The following is a 19312-nucleotide window of genomic DNA, read 5'->3' as shown; positions in this document are numbered from 1 at the left end:
CGATGGACTTCTTAATTGCATATATATATATATATATATATATACACCCATATTTAGTATTATTATTTTACATACAATTTATGATGTAGTGCTCATAATGATTTGTAAAACAAAAGAATTCTATCTTGTTTAAAGCTATAATAAATAATATAATATAATATAATGCGCCTCTATACATACGAGTTACGTGCTAACAGCATGGTAAAATAAATTTACATTTGAATTGCTTGAAGGTGAAAGAAGCTATACTTATATATTATCTTGTTCTTCTTGTGCTATCCATTTCCTATTGTCTGTGATACGTATATCTCCAATATCTATATTCCTGTATTGCAACATATTGAACAATTAATACATAAACAGTGATTACGAAGCTTATTGTTGAATAGTATGTTGGAAAAATTCAGGATCATCTTCAAGAGATTCCTTAATTATATCCAAACCACCTTGGAATTCACCGTTTATGTACAATTGTGGGAAAGTTGGCCAATCAGAAAACTTTTTCAAACTTTGTCTTATGGCATCATCTCTTAAGATATCAAAGAACCCAAATCTAACCTGATGTTCTCTTAGGATACCCACTAATTGTCTTGAAAATCCACATTTTGGTTCGGATGGAGTCCCCTTCATAAATAACATGACAGGGGCAGCATTAACCAATTTAGTCAATCTGGCGAACACTTCTTCCTCAGATTCACCTTCAGGTTCTTCAGTTTCCTCTTCAGCCTTTGGTGCATTTGTCCCTTTATTCTCAATAAATTTCTTACATTCATCTAATAAGTTAATGAACTCCTTGGGATCAGCACCTGATAATTCTTTTAGAATGGTACCCTTTTGAATCAATACAAAATAAGGCACTGCGGATATTTCGAATAACTCAGCAATTTCAGAGTTATTATCAGCATCTATCGATAAGAAAGAAATATCTTTATTAGAAGGTTCGTCACTGATAGCAGAATATACTTCACCCATTTGTTTACATGGTTCGGCCCAAACGGTTTGAAAATACAGAACAATTAATTTGTCACCAGCATCGGTGGTTGTCAGTCTTGTGAATTCGTCTTGATTTGTGATTTGATTAACTGGCATTGTTTTTCAGTAATAAAAGATTAATATATAGATTATCCGATTGTTTTATCTTTTCGATGACTCAGTTAATACAATTTAAATTTCATCAAGGGTTAAACAATAATTAATACCAACCAAAAATAGAAAACCTTCAAGTAATCACCAACCTATATATATATATATATAGCACTTAATAAAATTGCAATACCTTGAAAGTTTATGTCCAAATTACTGTATTAATAATCCAACTGTCTTAGTTCTCTGAGATCGAGAGAAAATGAGAAGGTATTTCCCACCAAAACCGATGATGCGGCCAATAAATTTCAGAATTCTCAGAAATTTCAAATAAAAATCAAAAAAATTGACTTTTTGGGTTTAAGCTGTCTGAAATCTCAGTAGAAAATTTGCCGTGCAGTTCGAAATTTGGTGAGGGCAACGACCGTGGGACGTAAATATTCACCGTGAGAGAGAGTGTGTAAACTCGGTGGTGAGCCAATCAGAGGGCAGTGTGTTAGTAATGCAGAATATATGTATTAGTAATGTATGGTTTGATGTAATTAAATATATTTCTATTTACAATGAGGGTCAAAAAGAAGGGATTTGGATGATTGCAAAAGACATACGAGATGACTATCCTATCTATAAGTGGATAATAATAGAAGATGTTTATACAATAATATTTTAAAGGAGAAATTTACGAACTCTCTAAGAGTAGTGGAAGACATCCCTTACTTGATTGAAAGTGTAAGTTATAAAGTAAACGTGGTGACAATAACTTCAACAATTCGAGTATTTTAAATATTTTACAGTTTTAATTGAAGTTTTGAACTTTCTCAGAATATATAAAACATAGAGTTTTCCACAAGTTTTTGTCATATATCTTGTTCTATTCTCTCTTTACTTAATAATATGTTACCGATAGAACTCGGCCAAATTGAAAATAATAAATCAAGAGACAGAACGTATTACATTATGAAATAAAAAGTTAAATTTTTCTGATACAATGAGAGTAATCTTCAGCAATTAAAGGGTCTCGGTTAGTAACTGAATGACAACTCTCATATATATAAATGAGATGTTCATCTACAAGTTATATTTGAAATATTAACTTATACACTCTTATGTACAATATGAAAGAGAATACATAAAATATTATATAATTTCAATATACCCAAAAAGTATTCCTTCATGCACATTCACGCATATGTGTCATCACAATGCACGATGACGCGCGGCGTAATGGATGAGGTGAGGTTAAATACAGGATATAAGTAGTGTGAATTTTCCAATCATTACAATTCTATAGATTAATAATTAGCGCAAACAAGGGCGCCCTTAACCATTTTGAATATCTATAATACTTTGATATTGATAATTTAACGTAATATAACCAATAACCATTATAATGACTTCAACTACACTGTCTCTCACTTTTTGAAACCATCATCCTTTTTTTCAGTAATTCGGGGCTTTTTAACAGCTGTCTCAGTAGACACTTAAGAAACCATATATCTGTGATTTTGATATTTGATTTAATGTCGTAGAACACATAACCTTTTGAATTATTTATCAATCAAACCTGCACGTGTCTTATTGGAAATCTTGGAGGCGACATTGAAACTTCTTTTTGTATGTATATATGTAGAAGGAAAGGTGTTGAACACCCGCTTAGGTAGGTCCAGCACTGGAAACACAGATTCGTGGTCTTTCCAGAATAATTAATCTACGCCAACATCTGTTAACTATACTAACTTTAGGCAGTTGCGTTTATTTAATCCCATTGTCATGGTTGTTGCTTTCATAATTATTTTCCGCGACTTCAGCATTTTTGAGACATTATCAGGGGAAATACCAATCAGGATATATTTCAGCCATGGGGATGTGCGTCAAAATTTTCATTATATGAGACTCAGTTTCATCTTCAGTATGATATTTGGGATATCATTAGGTTGCTCATTATAATTCAGAAGAATCGACGATTAAAAACAAGAGGAAAGAATGAAACATGTTCCAACTCTTCCAATCTAGCAAATTTCATTAGCGATAGCTACTCTAAAACAAGATTATCATCAAATGAACCATGTATGCCTATCCTATTATTACCATATTATGAGATGTAATGAATTTCTGCTCATACAAAGATCTTACAATAAATTCAAATTTAATTTTTTGTTTCCTAGTTACCGTGCCAGTAATGGTTGTGTCCCAATTTGGAGAAGATAAAGATTTGTCAGAGTCGTCATGAGAATTAAAATTCAGCAGGTAAAATCTTGTTCAAGAAAGACGAGGAAGCACCTGTGACATTACAGATTGCTAAACCTTTTTGCAGAGTAAAAGGTGATTAAACTTCAAAAATATTTCAGATATATAGACGTAGTATACGTATCGAGTGATAATTAAATTGTCACCTGTTTCACACTCAAATCCCATTCAAAAGTCCGTTTATTTTGTAATAATAAAAAGAAGCACGATACTTAGATAAGGTAGTGGTAATCTAAAATACATACAAAGGTCCACTGAATAAGCTCCCCTTGTTCCAATTAATAAGATCTCATTCTTACAAGAAATTTACTTTAAAATCACAGCCAAATATTGCTCTCTTACAAAAACAAAATATATTCCTCTTATTATCTTAAATACACACCATATACGTCCAAACTTTCATCATGGATTGTATATGTCCTTATAGTATCCTGCTTAACCTCTCACGTATATCCCTATTCCCTATTACTCCCTTCACTCCCAGCTGCCTTTATAAAAATGGGATAGTATTATCCTATCCCCCCACTCTATTAATATCAACGTATCCCTCTCTCTGATTGTCTATGTAACGCGGACAACGACGGTCTCGCGCGGGGGAAGCTAAGTGAAGTGAGGGAGGGGGAGGGGCAGATATTACTGCCGTTACGATAGGATAACACTGAGACAACGCAATACACACACATAGAATGACAAGATTACATATTGAGTGAAGTGTTACATCCTATATAACAAGATAAACAACATCATAATCTTACATATATATATATAACAACAATTAAAGGAATTTTATTTGAATTTAACTTATTCTTTAAGAATTAAAAGAGAGCTTTATTACTAAAAATTTCACCCTTTTGACTATTTTTTTGCTCTTTACTCCCCTTGAGAAATTTTTTATTTTCTTTAAATTTTCGTCTTTTTCTATTTTTTTGCTTTTCTGTTAAAAAAAATAAATAAATATAACACCCCTTGAAATAGTGAATTTAAGAGAAGTTATAAAACAAATAAACAAATAACTTATTCCATTAATAACATAGACACTAACACACCCACACACATATAGTTATACACACATACACAATACACAAATATGTCTGAAAGCCGTGAAGATTCCGTATACCTAGCCAAATTGGCCGAACAAGCTGAACGTTATGAAGAAATGGTTGAAAACATGAAGAACGTCGCTTCTTCAGGTCAAGATCTTTCTGTCGAAGAACGTAACCTATTGTCTGTCGCTTACAAGAACGTCATTGGTGCTAGACGTGCCTCTTGGAGAATCGTTTCTTCCATTGAACAAAAAGAAGAAACTAAAGAAAAATCAGAACATCAAGTAACATTGATTAGAAAATACCGTTCTAAAATTGAAGATGAATTGACTAAAATCTCTGATGACATTTTGTCCGTCTTAGATGCCCATTTGATTCCATCTGCTACTACTGGTGAATCTAAGGTCTTCTACTATAAGATGAAAGGTGATTATCACCGTTATTTGGCTGAATTCTCTAGTGGTGAAGCAAGAGATCAAGCTACTAATGCTTCTTTAGAAGCTTACAAGACTGCTTCTGAAATCGCCACCACTGAGTTGCCTCCAACTCATCCTATCCGTTTAGGTCTAGCTTTGAATTTCTCCGTGTTTTATTACGAAATTCAAAACTCTCCTGATAAAGCTTGTCATTTGGCTAAACAAGCCTTTGATGATGCTATTGCTGAATTGGATACTTTATCCGAAGAATCTTACAAAGATAGTACTTTGATAATGCAATTGTTAAGAGATAACTTGACTTTATGGACTTCTGATATGTCTGAAGATAACCAAGAAGATCAAGCTCCAAAGAATGATGATGCTAATGATGCTGAAAACAAATAGATATCTAAAAAAAAATAACAATGAACAAAAAATCATATAAAAAAATATAAATAATTCCTTTTTTTTGCTGTGTTTTTAGTTTAAATAGGAGAAAATAGTCTAGACGTGGTTTGTTTGTTTTTATTTATAATTAATTAAGAATATAGATATACGCTAAAGAATAAGATATTGAATTAGAATATTTTATATGTCTATTTCTCTTTTTCTTTGTTCTTTTTACCTCAAATATTCCTGACTGTTATTTTTTTCCCTTAAATCTATCTATTACTACTATTATTATTATTAATATTATTATTATTATTATTCTCTTTCTCTTTTCTTTTTAACATTATATCACTACACTCATATCATATCAATTATATTTCTTATTTAATTATAATATTATTATTCTACATAAATATTTATATTAATATTATTGACAATTAATATCGTTAAATACTAAATTCTACACTCTTTAAAAGATAATGCTCCTAAATTAACTTCGACACTCTTCTATTGTTACTATAAACTGTCCTTATTGCATAATTCTTTGTCAGCCTTGTCTTCTCCTTTGGTTACCCCTTTATACAAAATTTTATAAGCCAAAAAAACAAAATAAATAGTATGTTTTTAGAAGAAAGGAAGGAACGTAACAATATCAAGGGCAATTATTGATACGTAGCATAATACTTTCATTAACTTCTATTTTTATAAGAAATAATTGTTATTTCTTCTTAAGATATACTAATTGTTTTTATCCTGAAGTGATTACAATATATTAATAACAAAAGTAACAGCTAGAAAAAAATGTCAACTATAGTCACAAAGAAAGGTATTAAGATCGCTAATCTAGCTATAGGTGCAATTGGCTCACTAGCTGCACTTTCTCAATTGACATATGTAGTTTCTGATTTTAACGTTTTTATGCTATCTCTTTTCGCAATCCCATTATCCGCAATGATTATAATGATGGAATTCAAAGTACCAACTCAATTGTACAATTTTGCATCTTTTTATTTCAGTTTTCTAGGTAGAGGTATATTACAGATCTTATTAGGTATTATGGTATGTCACGGTGGAGCTTTGAAATTGATGTCTGCTTTTTTACTAATAATAAGTGGTATTGCTTATTGTTTATTCCAATTCCTGCCAATGATTGAAGAACCAGATTTTTTCAAAGTTGCAGGTAGTTCCTTAACTGTAGGTGATGATGAATTTGATGATGATGATGAAGTTATCTAATGCCTCCAAAAATATTACATAACAAACGTATATAATTATAGATTTTTAAAAATCAAGAATAATAATAAAAGAATTTGTATTATCTTTCAATCAGCGTTATCTTCGTTTTTGACAATAGAATGTATTTCTTTAAAAAATGCACGGATATATATATATATATATATTATACTCTGCTACTAATCTACAAAAATTTGAACCAAATAATTAAATGATTGTGTATCATAACTATACAGTTCCTAACGGTTGAGCAATCGTTGAAAATACGGATGTGTCTCTCTAATTAACACTCCTTAAAGTTCCATATCTTTATTTTCATTAGAACTTTGGCCAATATTTTGTTTCATTGGTTGTGTTTCTCTGATTATTAAACCGAATCTCTTATCCTTGACTAATGTAGCAAGTTGGAAGATACCTTGTACAGTTGGGTCTTGGTTATTTAGTTCAAGTTTGGACTGGATCCAACTTGGTTGAGTAGTCTTTGAGCCACCGGTCAATCTTAACACCTCTGGTCTTTCACCTGAGCTGATATCACTGTCACATAATACCACAGTGGTACATTCTCTTACAACTGGCAGTTCAATGGTCTCAGAAGATGATCTCACTAGAGACTTTAGTTTCAAAGTAGCTATACCTAATTTTGGTAATGGAACTTCATGACCTGGTAAAGTTAAACTAGCAGTGGCGTCATAACTTAGAGCACCATTTTGGTTAGAAACTTTTAAAATGTGATCCCATGGAACCCATTTGGCAACTTCAACTGGAGATTCAACACATAGATAATTGTTAATAATTTCACTCATACCAAGTCTGAAAGATTTCAAATCTTTATCTAATGCAGAAATTTGTTCATTGTAATCCTTTGACGATATAATTGGAAAATTTTCAGATAAATGAGATAATTTAAATGGGTATACACCGTTTCTATCAATTTTTGTCACAAGTTTTCTAGATGTCTTTAGTTTTAATGCATGAATTTGAGCGAAATCTCTGACGAAAATACCAGATCTAGCAACTAATTCATTCTTTCTATGAGATTTACCCTTAGCAGAGTCTACTACTTCTAAAGTAACTAGACCCTTCTTAGTAGTTTTTCCTAATGGTACCATCTTTAAATCAACTAAATAGACTTCACCGGCCTTAACGACAAAATCATCCACAGGAATGGCAGATGGGGCACTTCTACTACTGTTTGTTGCAACAGTTAAATCCTTAACCTCAGAGTTAGCCAATAATTCAGCTTCTTGGTGAGATTCAGCCCAAACAACACCCTTGTATTCCCTTTCCGCAACAATACCTTCATTTTGACCTGCCAAAAATCTTCTAATTCTACGAACACGGGAACCTGGTACAATAGCACAATTATAAGAACGTGCAATAGTATTAACAACATGTCTTATAAGTTGACCTGTAACGGAAGTACCTAAAGTAGCAGGAAGCTTTTCTGGAGTCAAAGCACATGCAAGTAATGCAATTACAGTTTCGACAGCGATATGACTTGCAGCAACAGCATCCGCTTTAATGTCTAATAAAGGACCAGTTGGTACGACGATACCTGCTTCATTGGTACTAGTTGGGTAGATTACCATTGAGTGGGAAACTTCAGAAGTGTAACCATCGATGTGGACACCTAATGTAATCTTGACTATATCACCTGGTTTCAGAAGACCAGTAACAGTACTGTTCAATGGGTCTTCCTCAGATGTAGTTTCTTTATTCCAATTCTTTAGATTCTTGATATCGTCAATTTCAGGACTCCAACCACCAGCTAGTTGGTCAACATCGATAGATGTTGGAATGGCAATACCTCTTTCGTTGACTTTGTTCTTGTAATATTGTTCCAATCTAGTAACGATAAAAGAATCGGTCAAAAGACATAACTCTGAAATTGTTAATGGTGTTTCAATAGTCCTGTAGTGATAGATATCATTAATTAAACCAGTGACATATTTCAAAGCTGTTTGGGTGATTTGACCTGCAGTTCTATACTTATCCACAACGGAATCCTGTAAGATATTTTTATCTTTTAGTAAAATTTGAGAATCCTCGTGAGATACAGCTAATTCCATGATAACGTTTACTTTATGCTCCTTTGATTGTAGTTATATAGGTTAATAATACTTGATACTAACTGTTTGTTATGTTTACTGTACAATAAAATATATATTTTATAAGAGCATTGATTCATATTCGATGCTCATCGCAATTTTTTTTTTGTTCTTCTTTTCTTCGAAGTCCTCAGCCGAAAATTTTTCAGCCGAAATACCGTCGCTTGGTACGAAGGACAATGAGGCAGAAAATAGTAGTTAATAAAAAGGGCAGACATATACAAAGATAAAAAGAGCTAAAAGATTGACCATAGCATTCAGAAATGCGATAGTAATGTGGTTACTACGCTACCATTTTATGTAAGATATTTGATTCAATCTTCCGTTATTTCTCAGGCTATATTAACATATCAGTACAAGCAATTTTAATAAGGTATTAAAATTGTTATATTTTCAAGATACAATGATAGATCCATTTAAATTTAAGATGAGTAGAGGGTTAACTGGTATATATATCATAAGAGACATATGAACATTTGATATACAATTCCATGGAATTAAATCATATGTATTGAATTGACGAAAGATTTTGGTCTAGTGCTGAGACGCTATAGCCTGCTTAACGAATATGCTGAAGAATTTCGGACAATATAACATTCCACCAACCCCATTCCGAAGCATTAATCATGAAACTCAATATATCTATTGTCTTTTAGTTTATGTTGCGATATGCATAGATCTGTTATATATATATAGATTTACGGTCCCTCATGAAAAGTCAGTAAAAGATTCCAAGCTATAAATCTTGCCAATGATATTTTGAATATGCTTTGAAAGTTCTATTATATCTTTAAGTGCTATCGTATATGATATATATAATACTGTTTCCTTTGAATTTTGGTTTGTTAATTGCGATGACTTCAAAAAGTTGTGTCAATTTTTATATCTTGCCCGAGTTGAGGTTCCTTAGTATTACTATTTTAGGAAAACCGGAGACACATACACTAATATTTCATTAAATTGAAGAAAGTAAAATTTGCTATCAAATTTTGCAATAATTAAAAATGTTTTATCGAATTTTAATTACCCCATATATTTGGTTTAACTTCACTAATGTTCTAGCGTATTTGTATTTTTTTCATTTATTTCTATCCCAGGTATTCGAAGAGAATATGTCACCAGCACATCACGATAAAAATATTTACAATCTTGTCGATATAGATAGTTTCAAACAAGATGCTTTGATAAACAACCTGGGAGATCGACATAAAATAAAAGAGCCTCTTAATAAACACTCCTCTTCCCCAAAAAAATGGGCAGGAAAATTGTTAAACTTTCAATTAAATTCTAAAAAATCTAAAAGTAATATATCTGCTACTCCTATCATATCTTCTCCGATTACCTCTATCACACCCATTGAATCATCTCCTATTGCATCCAAATATTCGTTTGGTTCGCCGTATACTTCTTTAGGTTGCACAACTCCCACAACTACATACCCCTCTCGTGTATCCTCACTTCCTCGTCCTATATCTCGAACATCATCTAGAAGTAATATAAATATTTCAGTTGCTAACTCAACAAACTCTAAACATTTTATACCGTTAACGGATGGAATACGAGTTGAGCAGTTGAAATCATCTAGTAGTGGCAAACGGTCGTTTTTGAATGATAATTGTACTATATGTGATGAGCCAATATCACATAGAAGCTATGGGGAGAGAGTTGTTGAATTACAATGCGGGCATTTATGTCATCAAGATTGTCTTTTGATATCATTTGAAGACATATCGACTGCGTCCACAAACATATACGAATTGTTTCCACAATGTTTGAAATGTAAAGTCGAAAAATCAATTGATATAAATTGTGTTCCCAAGGATGAAACTTTAAAAGAAAAAATCATTTCAGACGTTTTTATGACAAAAGTTGGAATTATATCTACGCCTACTACGACCTGCACTCATACCCCAATGACCTTCTCTTCTTCGTCACCATTAAATGGAAAAGAACAAACAGTAATGAGACAAATAATAAATGTTGGTTCTAATTCTGATTTTAATAGTAATAAAATTGATTCATCGCCCAAATATTTTAAACAAACCCATCAATTGTCTAGACCATTTCAATATTCTTCTAGGAATATCATTCCAACAAGTTCATATCCAAATATTAACGATCAAACAACCATAAATGATAACATAAGTTATATATCGAATTCAAAAGGTCATAATCAATCGACATTGAATACTAGTATATCCATACCTCTTCTTAGAACATATTTTTTAGATCTTATCATAAATAGATTTAACTCAGATATTTCAAAAGAGTTAATAGATTCAACATTTGGATTACTAAGGGTAGTGGATAGAATGATTATATCTGATGAAAAATCCAATTTTTCCCCGTGTTGGTGCTTTTTATTTACCAATTGTTTAATTATCGTATATACAGATCCACAACAAAACCAGAATGACGAGAATATCCTGTTAAATACAACGTTTCAAAGTATGGAAATGTTTTATCCACTTGATCATGTGGATGTTCAACCTGTTACTAACTCTGTTTTGCAATGCACGATAATAGCAAATTCTATCTCGAGGAATTTTTGTTTGGCGGAATCTACAACTAACTGTTCTTCTGAAATCTCACAAAAATGGGCATCTGCTCTACTCAATGACAACCTTGTATTCAATGAGGAAACATTTACGTCTACATTACCTCTTCCTCCGATTATCAAAAGTATGACAAACGATGGAGATGTTTTAACCACATATTCTGGTAACGGTCGAGACCAGCAGGTGACAGAATTAGGAACAATTTCACATATCAGAGGAAGTGTTGTTATACGTAGAATGTCAAATATTCCACCACAAGTATACAACAATGATACGAGAATGTCTCTATCGACCATGCAAACGTCTGTTAGTTCTATTATTTCAATAAGACATAAAAAGCCCGATAATTTAGTTATTATCTTACAAATTGATAAACAATATATTAATTGCACAGATAACTATAATACCATTTATAATAACTTAAAAGCTTTAGAGATATTGTTTCCTGCCCTCTATATATGTCTGATTGATTCTAAGATGTCTGTAATAAAACAAGGTCATATGTCCGACATATTGAAAACTCCAGATGATCTTAAAATTTCCAATCCCATTGGTATATTCAATATTGAGGTATTAAAGAAAAGTATTTTAAATATTAGTAACTCTCCGAATAAAAATTTTGGGATAGCTCTGATATCAAACACTATAATGAACAAAGAGTTTTGTATTTTATTTCAACACATTACGTTATTAAAGAAAATTGGTATACTCCGTGCAAATATCCTTAAAATTAAAGTCGGCTACCTAAATATGAGTTATGCCGATCAAATAGACGAATTGGCTGAAATCGATAACTGGACAGATATGTTAGAATTACTATGCTACACTTTTGCGATAGACTATGATAGTGATGATGATAACAGCGATATTTCAGACATTGAGGAACATTTCTCATTAACAACTTCTGGAGATAGAGACAGTATTGAATCATCAGGCGACTCTTTATTAACTTTAAATATAACAAGTTCTCTCTTCGGTACGGATAATCTCGACGTAATAGCATGATAGAAATTGTATAATTTTCCAACAAAAACTAAATTTGTAACTATCATTATAGAAATATTTGATAAAGAAAGAAATTCTTCAATTTATTTACTTTTGTTCAAAAATAAAATATATAATATTAATTAAATTTGCTGTTAAATCAAAGTGGACAAACTTTTTCGAAAAATTCTGTACGTTTGATTTTGTATATAATTAGTATGGTTATTCGATAACTACAATTGGAGTTGACCGTATTTATTGAAGTCTTTCAATTTCTTTTGAAATCAATGCTACCCATAAATCTCTCTCCTGTTCTGACCTGGTTAAGAATATTTGATGTTGCTGAAAATAATGTGTTGTTTTATTGGATAAAAAGTGGAGACTATCTAAGTTGCTTGGTTTATTATTGGTTTTTAAATATCGAAAAGGTTCTTTAGGGAATATCCGACCTATTTGATCTTTCAATACAGAGCCTTCTTCATTAATTTTAGTCATTGAATTTCTTTGGCAGCTTCCAAAATGGATTGTAAAAGATCTACTGAATTGGTCTTCTGTAGTTTTCCAACCATCATCATAAATTTTTGGTATATGATTATTATTAAACTTATGAAAATCGTTGGGTGTTTCTGTCGATAATAGGCCTCGGAAATTTGAATTTCCGCAATATATATAACTGTTTTCCAAAGATACCATTTTAGAGATTGTATATTTTAAAGTATCCTCATTATATCTACTAAATGATCTTTTTTTTGTTTTAAATAGTAACAATGTTCCCGGAATTAGTACCACTAAATATTTTTTGAATATATTATATCTACCAGTTTTCACATACAAAATTCCATGGTAAATTAAAATTGATATAACACTATTATTAGTTGAAATTAATCTAGCATTGCCAAAGTAAGACACACCACCGTTATTGGTTGATTTTGGAACGAGACTCTTGTTTGATATATCATTATCCTTATTTCTAAAGCTCGTAGCTTTCCTATTAAACTCTTTCCAATATTTCATTATTAGAGTAAGGTGTGTCATCCATTCATTTGCGACATGTTCTGAAGAGAATAAGAATTTCACATTGGATTTGCCTCGGTTCAATACAACAACAGAAGAACTTCCAAAATTATGTTGTGTATTCAACAAATTCTTCGAATATCTGGGAGTCTTTTTACTTGACTCTAAAGATTCCAAGCGCAAAGCAGTTACTGCTGTCAAATCGATGCACTGTACTGAATACAGTATGAGAGATATTTTACGGCAAAAATGATTAAAATAATTATAATCATTTTTTTCATAATCTTCCAGTTTTAATTCATTACTCAGCCAAGGAATATGATGATGTTTATTAAGTATTAAAGGATCGATTATATGAGCTGGAGGACCTTTATAACTTTTGCTGGCAATTTTTATGTTTTGTTTTATTTCTGTCAAAAAAGGTATTATTGCGCATTCTGAAGGAATTAGAAACAGTAGATTTTTTAAGACAAATAAATAACGTTTCTTAGAACGAAGTTTGGAAAGAGAGGAGGAGTCCCCTATTACTGTCTTTTTAATTTCTTGAGCAAACCCTTCTATATTATTTTCAATTGGGTAATCAAACTTTAAACCATTTTGATTATCTTTCTCGGAAGTTAATTGCTTCTTTTTTAGAAAATATTTAAAAGAATCTTTGGTATGAGATGCAAAATTCCATAATTGATTTAACTCTGTCTCAGTAAGCTTTCTGGCTACATTACCTCGAAGTTGATACAAACCTTCTTCATATTTAAGAGGGTTGAAACTTATGGACCCTACTTGGGTCATTTCCATTATTGAAACATTAATAAAACGTCTCACTGGTGTGCTCCATTCTTTATAACCTAAATTGGTTTCAAGAATTTTCTTCGTTGGATGTTTGTAACTCGACAAGTAATCGAAAGAACTATATACCCTTTTATTCTTTGGCAAACACAAAGACAACTTTTGATCAGGAAGGGTAATTACTGGTAACTGTTTGCAAGTTAAAACTAGGTTACTTGTTCTCAGAAAGGTATATAACTTTGCCAAAGATTTACCAGAGTTTGCCCTCAAAAAATATAAAAGATGACTATTTTGGGACTTCTCTGATGTTGGGTCAATGACACTTCGTTCTAGACAAATTGTATTTTCTAACCTTAATTTATTAAGTAGTCTACAATTATCATTCAATCGGAACGTAAATATTTCCTTTGTATACCTTCTATATTTTGGTAAAAATAAATAAATAAATTTTGTCTTCTTTTTAGTTTTAAAATTGATTATCAAGTTGTCATCAAAATCTGATTTATAAATTTGAATGTATAACTCATTCCATTTCCATGCTCTTAGACAACTCAGAAGAGGAACATTCGGCTGTTTTGGACTTTGCATTTTGTTTTCCTTTTTAGGTGCAATGAGAACTAACATTTTTTGGTTAAAAACCATTTCGAGCCCATTCTCTTTACCGGTTAGAAAGTGTTTTGAACATATATCTTTGGACCATTGTAATTTTCTAGGTATTGGGGGTTTTATAAATTTATGTATACCTTCTTCCTTACGATCACATTTAAGGTTCAATGATGGTAGTTGTCTACCTTCTGCCTTCTCAAAAACATCTTGAAATAAAAGACTTACTCCATTTTCTCCCCGTTCTGTGAAGTTTAGATCAAAATCAGTTGCCACAATTGAATTGGTTTTTATATTTCGAATACTTTGGGGGATTATATTTTGACAGTCAGGTATATTTAGAACTCTAGTCTTAACTTTATGTTTAAAATTGTTTCTTTTGTTATCAACTTTAAAACATTTAAGAATTTTCTTTCTTTTTTGTAGACTGTTAGTGGCATTTATTCTCTTTTTAAGGTAAGGTGCTTCTCTTTTTGAGGGATTCTTCTTTATATTTTTGAGCAAATTCTTCTGAATTTTCGTATATTCGTTCATATCGGTTTCTTCTACTAGACTCCCTAAAATATCACCTCTGTTTTTAATGTCGGTCATTTTTGTTTTGGTATCATAATTTTGACATTTATCATCTTTCATAATAACATCTCTACCGTAAAAATATTTTACTTCATTCCTGAGAGCTTGAACCATATACACATTTCGAGATATTTCATGTAGAAGTTTAGAGATTCTTTTGGGAATATTTTTCTTGGAAATTTTCCAATTTAGAGGTGTTTCGCCCAGGAAAACCACCTTTAAATATTGTGACAGTTCATCAAAAGTTAGTTCTTGGAAACTTTTAGATAGAAATGATTCCTCAGGAATATTTATTATCTTATATGTGGTAGTGTCTTTTGTTTTTTGAGATATATATTGAATATACCTTTGGTCGTCCACAATTAATCTTAATATTTTTTGTTCTAATGACATTGGATTAGTAATTAAAAAGACCTTGTTTTTCTAGAACTTGATTGCTAATTATGTGTTAACTTCAACCTTGCTTTAATAAATACAGTAAGATAATTTTTACTGCCTCAAAATAATTTGTGACATCCCATTTCGCGCCAACAAGTGTGTATTTTTTTGGGAATTATTATATCACAGAGGTAATATTGACTTCTATAATATTTTAAATAAGGTGAAGAGAATCAAGATTAATATGTATGCTATTATCAAATATGAATTTTTTGAATTTATAAATTATATAATTACCGTCTATTAAATATGTAGATATTTAGTGTAGCCAGTCCATTAATGTTCGAAATATATAAATAAAAAAGGGGAGCCCTATCCTCAATGTAGATTGATAGTTCACATGAACATCTTATTTTATTGCTCATGACTTTTGATCTGCTTTATTCTTCAATAATCATCGGCGCCAAAACCATCAATTAAGACAGGTGCAGCTAGTGTCCAATTATATAAAACATAGCATATCCATGCACTCACAATTTTAACCCAGGAATAGAAATATGTTCTACCTACAGGTATAAAATCTCCTACATCATCTTGTCCCACATTAATAGTTAATAATATAGCAATCCATTGGGTAGCTAAGAAAAATATAAAATGGAATAATGAATAATTATATTGCGTTCCTTCATATTCATCATCATCCATATCATTATCATCCCTTGAGCTATTTGGATTAGCATTCATCCATGGCGAATCATAAAGTGCACTTTCAGGTAACGAACCCTCATCAACAGCTTGTTTGATAGCTTCATAACGAAGTTGATGTCTTGATTGACCTTCTAGACCATCATAACCACCATCGTCTGGTAAATATATTTCACCATTAGAGGAAGTTCCCTGAAATGCGCTATTGGCTGCTGCTCTTGTCGTAGTATATGCCACAGCAATAAAGGTGAACACGGAACCAAGGATAATACTTGCGTTACGAGTCCCACTTGATCTTACCAATGGGTTGCAATATTTGTCATCTGGTTCTGAAGCCATAGCACTCATTGTTAAATACGTACAATATACCGACACCATGCTACTTTGCGCTAAACCGGATTTTGGATTAGCTTCTTGAATTTTTGGATGAATAGATGTTATTAAAGTTAAACATGTCAATACCAAATTAACAGTTACGGCCGTTTGATTCATCGAACAATGATTTTGGCAGAACAAAACATACATGACAATAGTCATTGCCAAAGATGCAGTATACATTGCAGATGTTCCGATCACTAAGAACTTCTTCCAAAAGGGTGAATTTTCATCGTCAATCTCCACATGGTATATGCATGTTTCTGCCCATTCATGAGCAAAGTCAACTAACAAAATTAGACCAATCAATATAAAAACTGCCCCACTTGGTACGGATACCCATTTAGAAAAGAACACATAAAAATTGTTTGGTAATAGGAATGATACCACTACAAGCATCAAGTAAATAATGAACTTGAGACTCCACCATGAATTTTGCAACTCTGATCTTTTTTCTTTAGTTGACTTCACACCTATCAGTATGCCACCCATTATTACATGGATTAACCCAAGGGCAAAGTTTAATCGGTGTACTGTAAAGAACCCACATTCACCTGTGTCCGTACAGGTCTTCCCCGGCCATAGAAATGATTTATTAGCTGACATAGAGATCCACGATATCAGCGAATTTAAAAGCAGCCAACTGGCATATATTAATCTTGTTCCTAATGAGCTAGAGCTCAGAGATGATAAGGTCTTAGATAATAGATTCGAGCAACATCCTCCAAGACAGGATGCGGCAAATGTTGTGCCCATGGTAATAGGTAAAGATATGATTGCACCCATATTTTCTATTGTTGCTATATTGCTTGGATTAGTAGAGAAATAAGTAGAACCTATAACGTCTATTTGCTTTATCTCCTTGTATAACCTATCTTTCTTTAATTATGTATTTTTTTATCATTATCAGTTTATCAAATCGCCCCGTGCAACATTTCCGGATTGTACTTTAAGTCATAAACTATTAAACCTCAGTTATATACATTTATAAATATTTCATTAGCAATAGATTGATGGTTCTTTTATATACTTTAATGCTTGCTTGTAATGCTCTTTAAAGTATGTATGAAAATATATATTACTATAAGATAATGCTCATTTGAGTAACTCCTTTAAATTTTCCCAGAAACCACCCTTGTCGTATATATTGTTTATTTCACTAGAGTCACTAATTATTGTATAGTTAGTTAATAAATACTCTGTGTGATCATATGGATTCGTGCTAAAAAATCTTGAAGGTGTAACAGTATCTTTATTACCTGTAGGTTCAATGAAATACCAACTACCATTCGAATCCCTTACAAGTTTATTGTCTCTCATGAAATTTTGAACAGTGTACCATTTATCTTGTTCATTGGTGGTCATACCTTCAGACACAATGCTTAATTCCATGTAAGTAAAAACCGCAACAATTATGGCAAATAAACCGAGTAGAATACTCATTGTTAAGGCTGCTTTAGGTAATCGGGTAATGTTTCTCAAGTACAAATGTTGTAATCTTAAGAACCCATAGCTTAGCGACAAAGTGTTGTCAATCAAAAATCCGTAAAAATATATGTAGTTACCTTTACCTATGCAATTATTGGCCCATATGCAATGATGGTCCTCTAAGAGTACACATATATTGCATATATTACAATGCTTGGAACGTGCTGGCTTGGCAATACGACAGGTTCGACAAATCGTATCAGGATAATACAAAATCCTATCGTATGGGTACTGTTTCTTAGAATTCAATTTTGAACTTAAAGAATTTTGTGGTTTAACAAATACGGTAGCAATTCCTAAATATAATACACTAATCATAAAACTTGGAATAAGTATGAAATTTTCAAAAATTGTGATGTGAGAGTAAACTATTGGGTGCAATTTCAAATAATACAACAGGACAATATAGAGATATAATGACAAATAGAAACATGGCACAATAAAAAATTTCCATTTATATAGATTATTGTTCTTGAGGAATGGGATAAAGACCTTTCCGTAGTACCATGAGAACGGCCATCTTGATTTATATCTAGGTGAGACAAGGAGAAAACATATCTGAGATATTACCACAGTAAGTAGCAAAAGCTTTACAAACATTTCCTTACATTCACAGCAAAGAAAGGGAGCTTAAGAAGGAAAACTATTAGATAATACCTCCCGTCTATAACGTATGAATATCAACTGCTTTGTAGCTAAAATATCAATCTGTTTGAGAGCAGATCAAAAAGGACAAAACTAGAGGATACGTTTCAGCCGTGTAGCGCCTCTTAAAGCTGAAAATTTTTCACGAAGAGAAACGAAGGAGAATGAAAACAACTCGTTATAAAGAGTCAAACCATGATCGTCAACAGTCGAGATGTTCAAGTGTTAACTCTGCTACATATATGATACCTGCTAAGTTGAAAAGAATATATGGTTGCTTATTGACTATCAGTTATGGAGAATTACTACTAGAAGAGCCAACCTCTGCATCTTCGTATAAGTTCGGTATATGTTTCCACTATTATGTCACACGTTGAATTAATTGATATGGTACATTAATTCTAATCTTTCAGTTTTTGAAGATGATCTGGTTCCTTATGTCTTATGTTTTTGAGCCCCCAATGTTGATTAGTAGCATCACCACCAATGTATGGATACTGTTTTGTATTTCTTTGTTCAATGGATTTAATCCCTAATTTTGCAAATATGTTACGTGGTATATATCGTAAATATTTGAAACAAAAGTAAATGTAATTTTTAATTACATCTTGATTATATATTTTCAGAAAAGGTATTTCATTCAACCCACTATTTCTTGTAGACGTTAATTATTGTGAAATATG

At 31.8% G+C, this 19312-nt stretch overlaps 8 protein-coding genes across 8 annotated transcripts; 3 read left to right on the top strand and 5 right to left on the bottom strand.

Annotated features, from left to right (window-relative positions):
* Positions 1 to 375: 375 nt before the first annotated feature.
* On the bottom strand, positions 376 to 1089 carry GRX3 (monothiol glutaredoxin GRX3; the record flags this gene model as incomplete). The annotated part of the gene is made up of 1 exon (XM_041551631.1): positions 376 to 1089. One exon carries the CDS (start codon positions 1087 to 1089, stop codon positions 376 to 378), a length of 714 nt encoding a protein of 237 aa, XP_041407565.1.
* A 3328-nt stretch (positions 1090 to 4417) lies between these two features.
* BMH2 (14-3-3 family protein BMH2) lies at positions 4418 to 5194 on the top strand (the record flags this gene model as incomplete). Its single annotated transcript, XM_041551630.1, has 1 exon — positions 4418 to 5194. The coding sequence occupies one exon, from the start codon at positions 4418 to 4420 to the stop codon at positions 5192 to 5194; it is 777 nt and encodes a 258-aa protein (XP_041407564.1).
* Positions 5195 to 5980: 786 nt separating this feature from the next.
* TVP15 (Tvp15p) lies at positions 5981 to 6415 on the top strand (the record flags this gene model as incomplete). Its single annotated transcript, XM_041551629.1, has 1 exon — positions 5981 to 6415. The coding sequence occupies one exon, from the start codon at positions 5981 to 5983 to the stop codon at positions 6413 to 6415; it is 435 nt and encodes a 144-aa protein (XP_041407563.1).
* A 290-nt stretch (positions 6416 to 6705) lies between these two features.
* ARX1 (putative hydrolase) lies at positions 6706 to 8481 on the bottom strand (the record flags this gene model as incomplete). Its single annotated transcript, XM_041551628.1, has 1 exon — positions 6706 to 8481. One exon carries the CDS (start codon positions 8479 to 8481, stop codon positions 6706 to 6708), a length of 1776 nt encoding a protein of 591 aa, XP_041407562.1.
* Positions 8482 to 9524: 1043 nt separating this feature from the next.
* On the top strand, positions 9525 to 12083 carry STE5 (Ste5p; the record flags this gene model as incomplete). Its single annotated transcript, XM_041551627.1, has 1 exon — positions 9525 to 12083. One exon carries the CDS (start codon positions 9525 to 9527, stop codon positions 12081 to 12083), a length of 2559 nt encoding a protein of 852 aa, XP_041407561.1.
* Positions 12084 to 12317: 234 nt separating this feature from the next.
* On the bottom strand, positions 12318 to 15431 carry SPO71 (Spo71p; the record flags this gene model as incomplete). The annotated part of the gene is made up of 1 exon (XM_041551626.1): positions 12318 to 15431. One exon carries the CDS (start codon positions 15429 to 15431, stop codon positions 12318 to 12320), a length of 3114 nt encoding a protein of 1037 aa, XP_041407560.1.
* Positions 15432 to 15863: 432 nt separating this feature from the next.
* On the bottom strand, positions 15864 to 17282 carry TMS1 (Tms1p; the record flags this gene model as incomplete). The annotated part of the gene is made up of 1 exon (XM_041551625.1): positions 15864 to 17282. The coding sequence occupies one exon, from the start codon at positions 17280 to 17282 to the stop codon at positions 15864 to 15866; it is 1419 nt and encodes a 472-aa protein (XP_041407559.1).
* Positions 17283 to 17591: 309 nt separating this feature from the next.
* SWF1 (palmitoyltransferase SWF1) lies at positions 17592 to 18584 on the bottom strand (the record flags this gene model as incomplete). The annotated part of the gene is made up of 1 exon (XM_041551624.1): positions 17592 to 18584. One exon carries the CDS (start codon positions 18582 to 18584, stop codon positions 17592 to 17594), a length of 993 nt encoding a protein of 330 aa, XP_041407558.1.
* Between the last annotated feature and the right edge of the window lie 728 nt (positions 18585 to 19312).

The sequence above is a fragment of the Maudiozyma barnettii genome, assembly GCF_903064755.1.
Source record: "Maudiozyma barnettii strain CLIB 1767 genome assembly, contig: KABA2_07, whole genome shotgun sequence".
In the NCBI taxonomy this organism is placed as follows: domain Eukaryota; kingdom Fungi; phylum Ascomycota; class Saccharomycetes; order Saccharomycetales; family Saccharomycetaceae; genus Maudiozyma; species Maudiozyma barnettii.
The sequence above is the reverse complement of the archived record's forward strand: the minus strand, read 5'-3'. Positions and strand labels throughout refer to the sequence as shown.